Genomic DNA, 15,816 nt, shown 5'->3' with positions numbered 1-15,816 from the left:
AATAAACCGGACCCTGAAGGAATGCCTGGGGAGGTTAAACTCAATGTGTGCTGAAGACATAGAAAGTGAAGAATCTACATGACACATGCTGTTTTACATTATTAGTCTTTTGATTCATTATCTAAGTTAATTCCTTCCCATTTTCTTCTCATTCTATTTATTCATCTCTGAACTCTCTCAATTTCCTCTGTATATTCTATCAATAGGATAGTACCCAAATCTATAAATAGACTTCCCCAGATATTGTCTAACCAGCATTGTGTCAAGAGGAAGCATTACCTCCCTGATCCCATGAGTGATCCCATTAATCATACATCTAATGATTACACCTTCCTTTTCCGAAGCAACACTCATCTTTAACTCTTCAGGAACACCCATCACATATATCCACATTACTGATGCACGCAAAAGTGAAACCCAGGTCTGGCATAGACATGGGTGTGTACTCACTATGTGAAGCTGCAGAAAGTCGCCGAGCCCAGGAGCACTGTCGATCCGAACCAGGATGCCATCCTTCACAGTTGTGCTGAAGCCTACAGCAAGACGATCTGTCCTTGTGCTGGGTCTGTCATTTGCTGGCCAGGTATACAGGATGAGGCCTCCACTCTTCCCAAAGATATATGTGGCACCAGCTGCAAAAAGAAAAACAAAGAGGGAGGTGTTTTTTCACTATGGTTTTTGCCGTGTGTGGTAACGCTGTAATGGCTGCAGAGAGGAATATATCCAAATACAAGCATTTCATTAGCACAAGTGATGAAATCTAAGGCCTGTGAGGCTATTGTCACCCTCAATTAAAGACACAGGAAAACTGAAATAATACAGAGCAGATGGTAGTTAAAGAGATATACTCTACATTCCACTGGGTACTAGCAGAAGACTGATAATGCACTGTCTCCAAAAACCTTTATGCATTGTGACAAACAATGTAGTGAGCCTTCCTAAACACTAGCATTAATTCCACATCTCATCCAAGGAAGTCACAAGATGGGGAATTATATCCCTCTCCCACCATATACACAAGGACTCTTCCTCCCAGAGAATGGCATATTCTTTTCAGCGGAACAATGGCTCTGAATTGCTAGATGCCTTTCCTGATTGAAGGGGATGTGAAAGCAGAACGGCTTTCTAGTACACAAAATACACCCACTCTTTCCCCCTCCCATTAATGTAGCACTGTTATCTTTCAGTAAAACAAGATGCAAAATAAAACAACAAGAACTTTAAAAAGTTTGCCATTCAGATAATTATGGCTTCTACGCCAGCAGTAATACTTTCAGAGATCCTTTTAAATGAACATTTATGCTATTCACAACACCCTAGTGTATCCACATAGTATTAACAAGGGAACCACAAATAGATAAATGCTGCTTCCTTTTAGGAAGGAATAAATCACCAATGACAGATACTGTACACATCCTGCTAAAGTGTGCTCCAGGTAATAGTATCCAAATGAAGACAAGCAGCATCTGCAATAAAGACAGCTACAGAGTTTATCAAGAGCCTGTGAGTTCATTATTGTTAACACAAGCCTGGGCAATGCCAAGTAATGCACTGCTTTTAAAAAACAGACACCACTTCACAAACTTGGTATTCAGCCTCACTTGGAGATCCAGAGCTAATGTCCAGAGGAAGAGGTGTGCTATTAGGATCAATTTTACATACAAGGTCGGAGACCCAGACAGGCTAAGGACCAGATTCTCAGACTTGCCCCGTTCCAGGTTTTTAAAAGAGCTCATCACACTGGTCCCTGAGCTCTTTAGAAAATATGGCCCTAAAGATCACAATGGGAGATGTTTCAGAGTAGCAGCTGTGTTAGTCTGTATTCGCAAAAAGAAAAGGAGTACTTGTGGCACCTTAGAGACTAACAAATTTATTTGAGCATAAGCTTTCGTAAGCTTCAGCTCACTTCATCAGATGCATTCAATGGAAAATACAGTGGGGAGATTTATATACATAGAGAATCTGTGGTAAGGTTGGGAACAACACATGCAGGAGGCCCAATTTGTCAACCATTGAGCTACACCCAAGTCTATAATGCACTTTTCCTAAGGGTCACAATGAACTATGCAATACTAAATGCAGCCAATTGGATTCCACCAACAGCAGCAGGCATGAGATATCAATGGGAAGCAGAGGAGGACTGGGTGAATATACTTCAGATCATAGTTTACCTAGGGGAGGCTACAAGGTCATTTATTTTTTATCAATTAAACAAACAATCTCAAAGTGAATTAAGTACAGTTGGATATTGCTTGGGTCATTTGGTACCAAAACTGGGTCACATATGAGTCTGGCTGCAAAGCCACAACTCCATTGAGGCTCTTTGTTTTATGTAAGTAAGTAGAAATAAAAACAATAAACTTCATCCTTATGTAGGGCTTTTTCTCTAGAGAGCTCAATATGCATCGCAAAAGAACGTAAGTGTTGTTATCTCCATTTCACAGATGGGGTAACTGAGGCACATAGAAGGAAAGTGACTTGCCCAAGGCCAAGTCAGTGACAGAACCAGAATCAGAATCAGAACTCAAGTCCCCTGACTCCTAGTCCTGTGCATACCCACTGGATCATACTCTCAGTAAATGTAAATAAACTTGTATGACATTTCATTCATAACCCAGAACTAAGACAGAGAGCACACTGACAGAGCAGAGCTGTGAGCATGTATTAGTCCAATTTCAGAAATGGTGACTCTTCAGACAGAGACCAAGCGCCCAATTCTTACCTTCTAACTGAATCTCTACCTTCAGCTGTGGAGTGTAATGGTAGGTGCGTGACTACTGCAGAGTGTAAACTGTTTGTTTATCATCCATTCTTACAAGTACACTTAAAGCCTTTTCATACTAATTAGAGGTGTTTGTGTAATGAATTATCCACAGCTTCTCTCCATGTACGGATAATTCACACAGCCCACAATAAGTGCATAAACTACAAATATCTTTCCTCTTTAGTTTATTAGCTAGTTCTAACTGTTTTATATATTATATTACACTGGCTCACAGAATAACACAAGAAAAATCAACATCTGAGTTTGAGTGTACTGAGTTTTTCTGATCACTTCTCGCTCTGTAGACCAAACCCTCATTTCCAAAAGTTGTTCCCACATGTGTTCGTGTGCTTGGCCTTCACTCCTTATTCTGATCACTGGGACTTTCAGTTGCAAGGATCAGAGTGGAAGGAATGTCTTCGCTATATCCAAAGGCAGATGAGATCGCCTCACTTTTCTGAGTGCCATTTGGCTGCAGGTAGAGCATGTCAGAACTCCTGCAAGTGTCAATTACAGCCAATTATAACTGTATAGGCTGGTGACGGCACTCAACTGCCTAGCAAAGCTCATACTCTCCTCGCAGGACAGAGATTTCCTTCTAGGCCTGACTTCAGGAAGCTCAGTTTCATGTCTCTGTGCACAGTAATCATTCAGCTGTAACAATCAGAAGAGCAGGCGACCTAAACTGATCCTTATAACAGAAACCTACTGTACTGCAACTGTTCAGTACACGATCCAGAATTATCTGCAGAATGATAGGCAGTCCAGTTTGCTGACTTCTGTGTAACTTTTCCTACCTGAAATATAATTTAAAAAAAATGTATGCATGTATATACTTTCACTTACATATTGAACATGTAAACATGCCCCAGTGATAATTATGACATGAAAAATCTTAAATAGCGTAGCACTAATCATTTGCTACAAAATTTGAATAAAGTAATCACTCCAAACAGAAATCATAAGATGCAAACATTAAAAGAGAATATTAGATGGAGGAGGAAGAACACAAAGAGAAAAAAAAGAGATATACAGTTTATGCTACACGGTAATCATGTTAAAAATAATGCCTGACTCATTTATGTGTCTTTATATATTACACATACAAAACGTGTTATAAGAACATTAAAGTTCCAAACTGAGCACTCAAAAGTTGGGAAATGCCAGAATTAAGGTTGCCTGGGTAACCTTAACTTGGCCCTCCTGTGCATATGCATTATGATCAGATCTTCAATTACATGATCACATACTATTTTTTTTCCATAGGACCCCTGCTTTCTGCACTGCATAGGATACATGGTGATCACTTAATGAGAAGCTATTCAATATTTTGTTTTATCCTCATCGTTCAATGTGTGTGTCCCTAAGCCTTATTTAGTGCACACTATTCAAACCCTGCTCTGAAGATAGAATTATTCATTTCCTCTTTGGCTTTTCTTGAGAGCTTCACAAACATTCATTAATTTATCATCATAAAACCCCTGTGAGATGAGGCAGTGGTAATATCCCTATTTTACAAATGGGGAACTAAGTCACAGAGACTAAGGTCAGAAGTTTCCAATAATTTTGGGTGCTCAATTTGAGACCCCAGGGCCTAATTTTCAGAGTACTTAGCATTATAGAAAACTTGATATGATAAAAACACAGTTTCTGTTGACTTCAGTTGCAGTTCTGAGTGCTCAGCACCTAGTAAATAAGGAACACACGATTATTGACCGTCTGTGTAAGTGACTTGCCTAGTATCACATGGGAACTCTGGAAAAGGCAAGGATAGAATCCACTGCTTCGGGGAGTGTTCAACTGCCGTAACCAAGAAGTCCTCATGTCTCTATTCTTTTAAACGTAGGTGTTTTGTTTTTTTTAAAAAAAACAACAAATTCCATCATGTGGCATCATATTGATAACCACATGCTTCATCAGCAGGGATGGAACATTTAGCTCCACTGCACAGGCCTCTGCCATTTGAGGTAATAGACTAACTGATAATAATAATAGTAGAATGCCATCCTCTATGAGGACCAGCACCAGAGAGGGATGAGACATGGTTCGTCAGTGGGTTTCACAGCTATTTGCTGATAGCAGATGAATAGTGAGACTCAGGAATTCTGGGTTCCATTCTATGCTCCCAAAAGGCAGGGGCTCTAGGGAGCACAGATTCTTCTGCCTGTTCCCCACCAAGCTTGACTCATTCTCCACTGTCTTCTCCAAACTGTGCCTGTCCCAGCCTGTCTCTTCCCCACCCCGTTAACTTCTTGCTTAAACAGTCCAAGTCCCTACCTCCAACTGTTTGTCCCCAGTTCCTTGGCAGTCCCAGTTCCTCACTCCCAACTGTCCAATCTGTGTCTCCCCTCCCACCAGCCCCACTGGTTCCCAGTCCTAGTCTCCCACCCTGGACTCCTCATCTAATCTCAGTCTTGGATAATGGAGTGGCACATATGCTTATAAAATTGTGAATGACACTGAGCTTGGAGAGATTGCAAGTAATTTAGAGGACAGGATTAGAATTCAAAATGACCTTGACAAATTGGAGAATTGGTCTGAAATCCACAAGATAAAGTTCTATAAAGATAAATGCAAATTACTACACTTAGGAAGGAAAAACACACAGCTACAAAATGGTGAAAACTGGTTAGGCAGTAGTGCTGCTGAAAAGGATCTGGCGGTCATAGTGGATCACAAATTGAATATGAGCCAGCAGTTGCAAAAAAGGCTAATATTATTCTGGGATGAAATGACAGGAGCATTGCGTGTAAAACACAGGAGATTTAGAATACTGTGTCTGTTTCTGGGTGCCACACTTTAATGAAGATGTGGACAAATTGGAGAGAGTCCACAAAAGAGCAACAAAAATGATAAAAGGTTTAGAAAACCAGACCTCTGAGGAAAGGTTAAAAGAACTGGATATGTTTAGTCTTGAGAAAATAAGACTGGGGAGGGGGCTGAGGACCTGATAACAGTCTTCATATACGAAACAGGCTGTTCTAAAGAGGACAGCAATCAATTGTTCTCCATGTACTTAAGGTAGGGCTGAAGCCCTTGGGGGACATCTTTGGCCCCCATGGCTGGGGCAGTGGAGTTCAGCAGGCTCAGTCTTCAGTCGCCGCTCCTGGGGCCTTGTAGTAATTTTTGTTGTCAGAAGGGGGTCACGGTGCAATGACATTTGAGAACCCCTGCATTATGCTGCTAGTGGAGGTACAATATGCTGCAAATATTCACTGGTATGTGTATCTGAATATTGGAGTGGGAAAAGATTTTTAGCAGGAAAATGACAAGGGACGTGGGATATAAACTCTTACAATAAACTCAGATGATACTTTTGGCATTTAAATTTAATACAGCAGGATCTCCGTCCATGGTCTGGGCCCCTTAGTCATCATGCTTAAAACTCCTGTTCATTCTGGTAATCCAGCACAGACTGTGAAGAATATAAATCTAAAGATAATGTTTTCTACCTGAAATAACATGCAAGACATATGGCATGCTCCTTCCCCGCAATTCATTATCATGCCTTTGTTCTCTTGCATGAAATCTTAGGTAAATATAGATGATACTGTGTTATTTTTATACAATTTTCTATGAGGATTGAGAAATTATTTTAAAAAATTGCTTAATAAGGAGAAAAACGGATGTCCACGAAGGCCGGCTATTTCTGAAATTGGAGACTTGAAAGTTCCCAGGCAGCATAACTTTATTATACTTTTCCTAGCTAGATTTTTTATTTCATGGATACATACAGTCCCATTATGCACCTTCTGCTGAGCCCAGTAGTTCTGATAAGTCGCTTCACGGTGTGCTTAGTATGCTGGTGCTGAGATACTATTATGTTTATTAATAATAGTAACCATGTAAATTTTCTGCTTGCTAGCAAGAAGCTATCAGTTCAACTAAAGGAAAATTTGCTATGATGGCATTTTGGTCATTTTTCTTGGTGAGATTTGCACGTTACCAAGAAGCGGAAATTATTTAGCTTATTCCCTGTAACAAGACTATTGTAAGGATGGAATCACTAATACATCACAAACAATTAAGTGAATTTAGCTGTGTGAAGCAGGACCCAATTCAAATAATGCAGATGACCTTGGCAACAATTGTACCAAGTAGCCTTGTCAGTGGCAATTAAATAACACAGACCTAAGAGCTTACCAAGGTGGTTAGTGCTTTCAGAAAATCTTATTAAAATAAGATTAAAGGTCTGACAAACTCACAAAGGCAGGGAAATGCAGATATAAGGCTGCCACCTATCTCACTATACCTAAGTTCTGCATACACTCTTCTATCACTAGTAAGGGTTCTAACAAGAGAGTGTAAATTGGAGCAATTGGTAAAATTGAGCAAAGAAAATCATAGGCTGAATATCAAGAGAAACTGATCAAGAGACAAGGTTTGTCTCCAATAGGATGTACAGGAAATGTCACTGCTTTCCAGAGTCATTTAAAAACAGGTTACTGAGAATGTACTACAGAGAACATTTCTGCCTCAGCCGTGGGGATGGACAAGATAAACAGACAGAGCTGTTCTAGCCCAAACTTCAATTGGCCAAATATTAGTCCTCACTCAGGCAAAGCTCTCATTGAAAGGAATAAATTAAACTGAGTGTAAACTGAGTGAGGACTGGCTTTTCTGAACAATTCTCAGTGCTTCAGAACAAAGGGTGACACTCTATAGCACGTGCAGTTCAACCACTCATTAAACTAACCACTGATTAGTTTAATCTCAGTTCTGCCACGGAGGGGTGTCAGAGCTGCTCCTCTTTTGCAGGTTCATGGCATGGCTTTGAGCAAAACCTCAAATACTAAATTGCCAACAGGTGTTCAGAGCCACTGTCTCAAGAGAGGATACTGGGCTAGATGGACCATTGCTCTCACCCAGAATGGCCATTCTTATGTTCTTACTCTTCAAAGGTCACTGCAGGCAATCCCCATCACTTCAGCACAAATCCAGAGCTAATGAACAAATTAACAGAGTAAGTTAATTTTGTTAATTTAGAAGTAAACCAATGAATGAACTAACTGAGAGTCCCTTACTGGAACCATCATTGAGATCCTGAAACAATCCACTCCCAGCCCGCAAGCTTGCCCAACAGCTGGAATTTGAAAAAAATAACGTTCCATGGTAGCTCCTAGCAACTAACCAGGCCTTTACAGAGTCCTTAGCTGTTACATCACTGTCTCATGTTCAACCACATGTTGTACTTCCCTTGCAACCCCATACATTAAACAATGTTAACAGAACACATTACGTAACATTCTCCCCAGTAGCATTACATTACTGGAACAAATGTTCATTAGCTGAGTATAACTGAAAACTATGACATTGTTTCTAGCAGCTTCTGAATGATGCTTTCCAAAGTTAAACCTTCTGGGGGCATCAAAGGTGCCACACATGCTCTCCTAGCAAGAGATGTGCTCCCAACCAATCTTCCCTGAGTAGAAATTAAAAGATCTAATGAAGGACAGCTTGTCTTGGAGGAGACATGACAAAACTGTATGAAGGGCATCAACACCAAAAATAGAAAGGAATCATTTGGGATGGTACATGGGTATATAAGTAGGAGAACAGGATGAAATTAGAAAAAGAAAAATTCCGGTTGGAAATCAGGAGAAACTCCTTGTTAGGGTGACCAATTAGGCTGTGGAATAGTCTGCAAATGGATGTAGTGGAATCCCTGTCATTTGGGCCTGATTAAAGTAGATTGACCAAAACACTAGAAAATCTGATGGGGAACATGGTATCACAGATCTTTTCCATTTCTAGATTCTGCTGCATGATTTTATAACTCCTACTGTCCATGTTGAACCTGCCATAGTGGTATTGCATACAGGTTCTTTGTCTAACTAACATATCAGCTATGTGATGGCATCTCTAGTTTTGAAATAAGTATTTAACAGAGCAATCCCCAGTGGGAGCTATGTATCAGACAAATAATGTGTGGCTCAAAGTCTGTCTGTGATGAACATTTATTTCATTATGGAGGGAGTCACTGTCAAGTGAATCTCACAGTTTTACAAACCATTGTAATATACATAATAGAAAGAGATAGCAAGTTACTGTCATTATAAATAAAAAACCAAGGGAAAATAACATAAAACACAACCAAAGAGAAGGGAGGGCTATGATTCACATTACAAAACTGGTGGGCAGTTTAACGTTCAAGAAAAAGAGAAATTAATAGCAACCAGCACAGGGTTAGTGCAGATGGGCACTGCACCAGCTTCAGCCAAACCCACCCCCTTCATGTCTCCCAGTGCACTGTGGTCTTTATTTTGGCCACTCATGCTTGCCCAGTTACAAACTTCCATTTAATTCACCTCAGTCTTTAACTGCAACAGCCCTGTTATCCCAGTCTTTATCCTTTTCTCTTCTCCTCTTGCAGAGGCTGCTGATCTTACCATGCCAGACCAGAAGGTTATTTTGTGATGTGTACAAATGGAGACTAAGAAAAGGATGGAAGAGACCTCCAAAATCATTCTAACTTGGGACCTAAACAGGATTTGAACCCAGGACTCTGGTAGAGAAAGAAACAATGATGTAACCCACTATACCACCACAAACTACCCCTGTAACCCACCTTTAACCATATTATGCCCAATGCATATTGGCACCTGTGGTATGCAGGATCATTCACTGTCTGGCAAAAGTGGGTTGACTAGGGATGGTCATTTTACCCTTATGAAGAATTAATTTGCTGAGGGTTAATCCAGACTTCCAGCATTATTTTACTGCAACTTTTTTCATTATTCCTTATATTTTAAGTTGACCAATGCATTACAGAGCTGGGAGTTGAAACTGGGTTCTGTGTCTGGCTCTCCCACTGTCTGACGCAAAGCCCAACGCTTAATTTCTCTGTGCCTTTCACCCCTATCTAAAATGGATCTATTAATACTTATCTGCCTCAGAAGAATTAGAAAAAGGGGTTGAAAATGGCTATGGACGTATCATCAATTGTCTGGTTCATTTGACCCATTCTATCACAGGATTCTTCCAAGGAGAAAATGAAGAAAGGCATTGTACCATATGTAAGATGATTGATAGGGTGTCTTTTTCCTCTTATGTATCAGGAGCTTTAAATTGTCTGAGATGGAAGAAATGTAAAGCCCTAAGAAAATGCAAAGCTTCCGGGGCAAAAGTGTAATCCTTGGAAAGCAACGCTTCCCTGCTTAAAAGAGTTCCCATGGACCAGCTGCTTTTCCTTCAAGATGCCTGCTCTTCCCCAGACAAACCCTCTGAGACCTAATGCGAACACCACCATATCCTCATATCCTTCTATTTAAAAGGCAGACATTGTCTGACGTTAATTAAACTGAAATCCTTGCTCAGCTTTAACATTCGAGGGAGCTAGGGCTTCTTCTATGGCAAAAAAAAGGAAAAACACCACAACAATACAAGCCTGACACAAAATGGAAGCAACAACTCGGATCGTGCCTGTCTTCCTTGTTTCCTTTTTAAAATGACAGCAAATTAATACAAGTCACTTTCTTCCTGGTATGTGTGGCATTAGCCAACAATTGGATCAGACAATATGTTACTTCTTATTAGTTACACCATATTAAAAGATAGGTTTCAGAGTAACAGCCGTGTTAGTCTGTATCCACAAAGAGAACAGGAGTACTTGTGGCACCTTAGAGACTAACAAATTTATTAGAGCATAAGCTTTCGTGGGCTACAGCCCACTTCATCGGATTCATAGAATGGAACATATAGTAAGATATATATATATATATACACACATAAAGATAAGTTGGAAGTTACCATACAAACTTATCTGTATCTATCTATCTATCTATCTTACTATAAGTTCCATTCTGTGCATCCAATGAAGTGGGCTGTAGCCCACGAAAGCTTATGCTCTAATAAATTTGTTAGTCTCTAAGGTGCCACAAGTACTCCTGTTCATATTAAAAGAGAGATTGGAAGGAGTGGGGAGAGAGAAGAAGGGAGTGCTCCTGGAATTGCCACGCAGTCCAAAATAATTTACACTCAAACTATGAATGACTCCAATTCCTAAGCACTGGGAAGTCTGACTTATATTCTCCTCAAGGAAAATTTGTTGCTGGGTACCTTGGGGTTACCCATCACCAGCACAGAAGAATCCTCGAGGTTAGCAGCTGCTTAAGTGGACCAAAGATAACCATGGATTTAACAGCCTCAGGGTGATAAATGTCAACTATGGCACCCTTCGCACTGCAACAAAGAATCTGAACAGGGATCAGCTGGCTGAGGCATGGCTTCAATGTAAACACAGTGGCTCTGGAAATATAGGATCAAGTTTTGCTCTTGCTGACACAGGTACAAAGACATTGAAGGCAATGGGTCTGATTCTCCACTGCCAAAGGTTGGTCCTGGGCCAAAGGCTATCCACTGATTTATACAAAGGGACATGTGGCCCTCCTAATTTTTAATACAAAGCTCCACTTTGATCACAATAGAAGGTCTTTTGGTTTGAACTGGAGCATCACACGCTGCAGCTGTACTCTCTGTGGGACCACATCTCCATGTTAAAGAGAAGGCTGGGTGCAATCTGGACCATTTTGTGCTAACTAGATGCAGCCCAGAGTTTTCCTGCAAGCAGCCATTGTATCCCTTAGCAGGACAAAATTTGGGAGCCCTTCTCATAGTCAAAATTAATATGGTGATGTAGGGGATAAAACCACACACACACCCAGAGGGACAATGAGCTGGGTGATGATTCCTTGGTTGAATTTGATGGAGATAAATTAAAATGTTTTTCAGCTGCATCCCACTGCCAAACAAGAGCTGAAATCTGAGTAGGATTTCTTTTTCGGGGTGACCTGCTTGATAAAGAGCACCCAGAGAGGATGTCCTTAGAGAAGCCCAGGAGACAGACTGCCAAAGTAGCAGAGCTCAGAGACTAGTGTTATCAGTCATCATCGTAACTGGATTCACAGCTCTGCTGTGAGGGACATTCACTCCCTGTGTGTACAGAAAGTTTATGGGATCTGAATGTTACTAGAACAACCTAGAAACAGGACAGGATGGAGGCCAGACTGCAGCCACCGATTTCGGTCCATTCAACATTCTCCCAAACAGTTGCTCTTTCTAATGTATATTTCCCCACTCTGGGACCAATCCTATAGATGCGCCACACCGTCAATTGTGGTGGGAGCCAGGAAGCACAGTGTCCCATAGGCCCAGATCTTTATATTTATCTATTTTTGTTGTTGTTGGAATATATTCAAGCCACATTCCCTAGTGCTGCCTTTGGGAGCACTTTAGTTTCTCCATATTAATTGCCCTCTGCATAACAACGTTTCCTTGAAGTCCCTTAGTGCTTAATCCATTCCTTAGCTCAATCTACGACCGTTTTTTGCTTTTCAAGCCTGGGTTATCTTCACTCATCGTTCTGTGGCCTCTCTCCTCTTTATATACCTCACTGAATTTGATATAGTTCACTCATACTCTCCTTAATCACAGACACTGGCAACAGAAAAGACCTACTGTACTGGAGCATCCGCCACTCCTCAGGCAAGAGTTGTTACTCTCATGGATCCTGCTCAAATTTTTCAGACTTGGGTGCCTGAAGCCAGGCACTTAAATCCATATTTAAGCAGCCAAATTAGAGGTCTGGTTTGCAGAACAGCTGAATGTCCACTGGATTCCACAGATATTATGGGTACTTTGCACCTCTAAAAATCAGGCCACTTATTTAGTTGCCTAAATATCGATGTTATGCTTTAGGCATCCAAGTTTCAAATTTTGGACAATTACCCAAATCCTACGATCTTTATCCAGGCCAATCAATGGGAATTTTGCCCAAGTAAAGGTTGTGTAAAAACTACAGTCTCAGAATTTGCCCTCCTCTTTCTAAGCAACACAAATATAATTTTTCTAAACTCTTTGCCTAGTTTCTAACCTGCTGGTTTTTGTGTTAGGTGTTAAAGGTGCAGGGATGACATTCTCCAGTTACCTGACACACACCATGATCAAAGCTTGCCGATTCACCCAGGATGGTTGACTCATACACCAGATCGGTTTTGAATAAATTTTTTTATTCTAAAAACTCCAAGACCCTAAGCTTTAAATTCTCAAAATAAACTTAGAGCCCTGCTGAGTTTGTATTAATACATTAACTCCACCCCAGTATAACTTCTGATGGAGTCATACATCTGAACAGACATCCGAATACAAAGTCAATTCTACTGCTTCAGGGGGGTTGCTTTGTTTTTTAAAGATGTCATACTTGTCCACTTACCAAGAAAAGGAAATGGAATGTCCTTTATTCAGTCACTTACCCTGTCTTCCTTTATCTCCATGCCTCAGCTTTCTGCCTATATTTTATCATATAGGTAAAAACATATATTGGCAGCTATAAGGTTCTCAGCAGTGCTGTCCTGTTATCTGAAGTCCTGGCATGGATGTGTATGTGATCTCTATAACTGAGAGATCACATACACATAATTCTCTAGGATTCCACCCCACTTCCATTGTTCCTGTCTCCTCTGACTTTGTCTGGCATTGTGCAGATTGAGAAACTTAGAGCACAGATTTGCTTTTTTAATCTTTTTAGGGCTTGCAGCAGGCAGGATTCACACTTGCAGCAGAATACAAAGTGCCAAGGAAAGCGTTTCATTTAGATACCTTCACTTCAAGACAGAAGCCTGATAAATGGCAATCAGGAATGTCCTTTGAAGAAGCAAATTAAAATTGAAAGCCTAGACTTATCTGCTGAACAAGGGGTGGAAGCATAGATGCTCCAATATGACCTCCTATGACAGGTGATGCTCTCAGGTTTTATCTCAAAGAAACATCCACTAGTTATGCTGCTGTTTGTAGCCTACCAATTTGGTGAGTCTTCTATAGGTCATTCAAATGCACAGAAAGGGCCAAAGCAAACCCCTAATTCCAAACACTCTGGGATTTGGTGGGAGCTCAGATCTAAATCTGGATCTGAACTCTGTGGATGAGGCTCCTTCTCTATGGAAAAGTCTGAAAGACTTGGAGAGGTCCTCTCTGAAGAAGTTTTTGTCGGCAGGTTTTTTTTTTTTTTAAATCACCTACATACTCTGGTTTCTCTTAAGAACAGTGTGTCCTAGGGAACACAGCACTGGACTGGAATTCAGAAGACCTGGTTCTAGTCACAGCTCTGCCACTGGCTGAGTGTCGTGGGGGCAAATCACTTCACGTCTCCATGGCTCAGTCTCCCCTTTTCTACAATGGGTATAATCATACCAAACTCCTGTGTAAAGCACTTTGAGGTCTACTAATTAGAAGTGTTATATATAGGAGCTAGGTATTATTATACACTCAGGAACTGTGTAACGTTTCATGCTTCCACACACCAGTTACCATCAGCAATGTTGGAATTTTAAGCATCTCACTTCCAAAGCATAAATTTATCCTACCTGCTAAACTAACAGATTATTTCAACTACCAGAGGTAACCTTATATCCAAGCAGATCCATCATTGTTCACCCAAAGGCACTGTGCCACCACTGAACTAACCACACATGGCACTCTACACTGGACTCAAATTACAATTTCTGCAGGTTCACAAACATGCAACCAAAGGGATAGGTGTGAATATTAATTGGTGGCGAGATACAACACATGGGTCAAGAATATTAATCACCCACATGATTAATAAATACTAAATAACATTGGAACTTTTAATAATAATTATATGTTACATTTAAAGAATACAATCTAACCTTTATAATAGTTTTATACCAATTAATGCAGCTAATCTTTTCAGCAGTAGCTCTCAGTAAGCTTTTACAGAGTTGGGCAAGCAGTACCGTACCCAAAGTCCAGGAGGTTAAGTTACTTCCACAACCCGACACACTGAATAAGTGGCAAAACAGAAAACATGTCTCTAAACTCCCAGCCCTTTGCTGATTCCCAGTCTCTTGACTAGACCATAACTGCTCAGTAAATTACATCAAGGAACCTTGAACCTCCAGCTTCTCTGCCTAGTAACAAGCACCATATTGCACTGCATTTGTAATGGATATGCCAACAATAAAAGGAAATGCATTTTTGAGAATCTCATTATGGAGCCTCTCTATATTGCTCTGGTGTGACCCATTCTGGAACATTGCATTCGCTCCAGAGTTTCAGTTGCAACTTCCATCTTGACTTGCTGTGTGACCTTGGCCAAATCACTTAATCAATCTGTACTTCAGTTTCCCCATCTATAAAACAGGGATGATAATACCTCCCTCCTTTCCCCAAAAGAGTGTTGTGAGGGCTAATTATGTGATGTTGCTAAAGCACTTTGCAAGTGATCTATAATTGCTCAGCATTATAACCCTCCCTAACTTCCCCTCTTGCAACCAGCTTTCATTTCCACCACCATGAAAGGAAATTAGCCTGTAAGAGGTTGATCTGTGGGAGTGTTACACATGCAATCTGTTAAAAAGTACTGTGCCGAAGTAAAAGACAAGTGTAATGGCTGTTTAATCATCCTCACTATGAAGTGCCAATTCTTTAGTCTCTTATGACATTCATGAATGATGCAGAGGGCTGTCATGATGAATGCAAAGCAATTCTGAGCGACAGATACTTTCACAGAATTTATGGCCCCTACCCCCCAGGACAAAAGGGCTCCTGAGCTAAGTTATTTGTGCTGTGAGAGAATTTACACTCTAGCCAGCAACTTCTTTTACCCTACTCAATAAAGTGCTTATTTTGATATACTGACTGTGATCCTTCAAGAACAACAGCACGCCAAGAAAGTCAGCAATGGAGAGAAAGTGCAAACGTTTACGTATGACTAGCTTGCCTTGAGCCCTAAGACTTTTCATAGGGCCGGATTCTGTAGCCTTTACTCACACTGAGTAGTACCTTACTCATGTCATTTGTCCTATTGGAAGGACTAGGACTGCTTGGGTAACGCTGAATCAAAATACTTCTCTACCCTTTCATTTGAATCTTTATTATTTAAACAGCAGACAATGTTTGTGACTGCAGCATAGAAGGCTGCACTGAGGATTGCAGACACAGACAGAGCACTGAAGCAAGGGCCTTGGATGTCTCTCCAGAGAGTGCTGGTGGCTTATATTTTACAATACCCATCACTTCTTAACCCAGAGCAG

General features: G+C 40.7%; 1 protein-coding gene across 8 annotated transcripts in view; it reads right to left on the bottom strand.

Annotated features, from left to right (window-relative positions):
• NRXN3 (neurexin 3) overlaps positions 1 to 15,816 on the bottom strand; it is a 1,346,778-nt gene that overhangs the window by 341,280 nt on the left and 989,682 nt on the right. For all 8 annotated transcript variants that reach the window (XM_073349326.2, XM_073349320.1, XM_073349317.1 and 5 more), the window contains one exon: positions 451 to 632. In XM_073349326.2, the coding sequence (XP_073205427.1) occupies positions 451 to 632 (182 nt within the window). The remainder of the gene's footprint in view (positions 1 to 450; positions 633 to 15,816) is intronic.

This window comes from Lepidochelys kempii, chromosome 6 (genome assembly GCF_965140285.1).
Source record: "Lepidochelys kempii isolate rLepKem1 chromosome 6, rLepKem1.hap1, whole genome shotgun sequence".
Classification (NCBI taxonomy): Eukaryota; Metazoa; Chordata; order Testudines; family Cheloniidae; genus Lepidochelys; species Lepidochelys kempii.
This window is presented reverse-complemented; position numbering and strand designations above follow the sequence as displayed.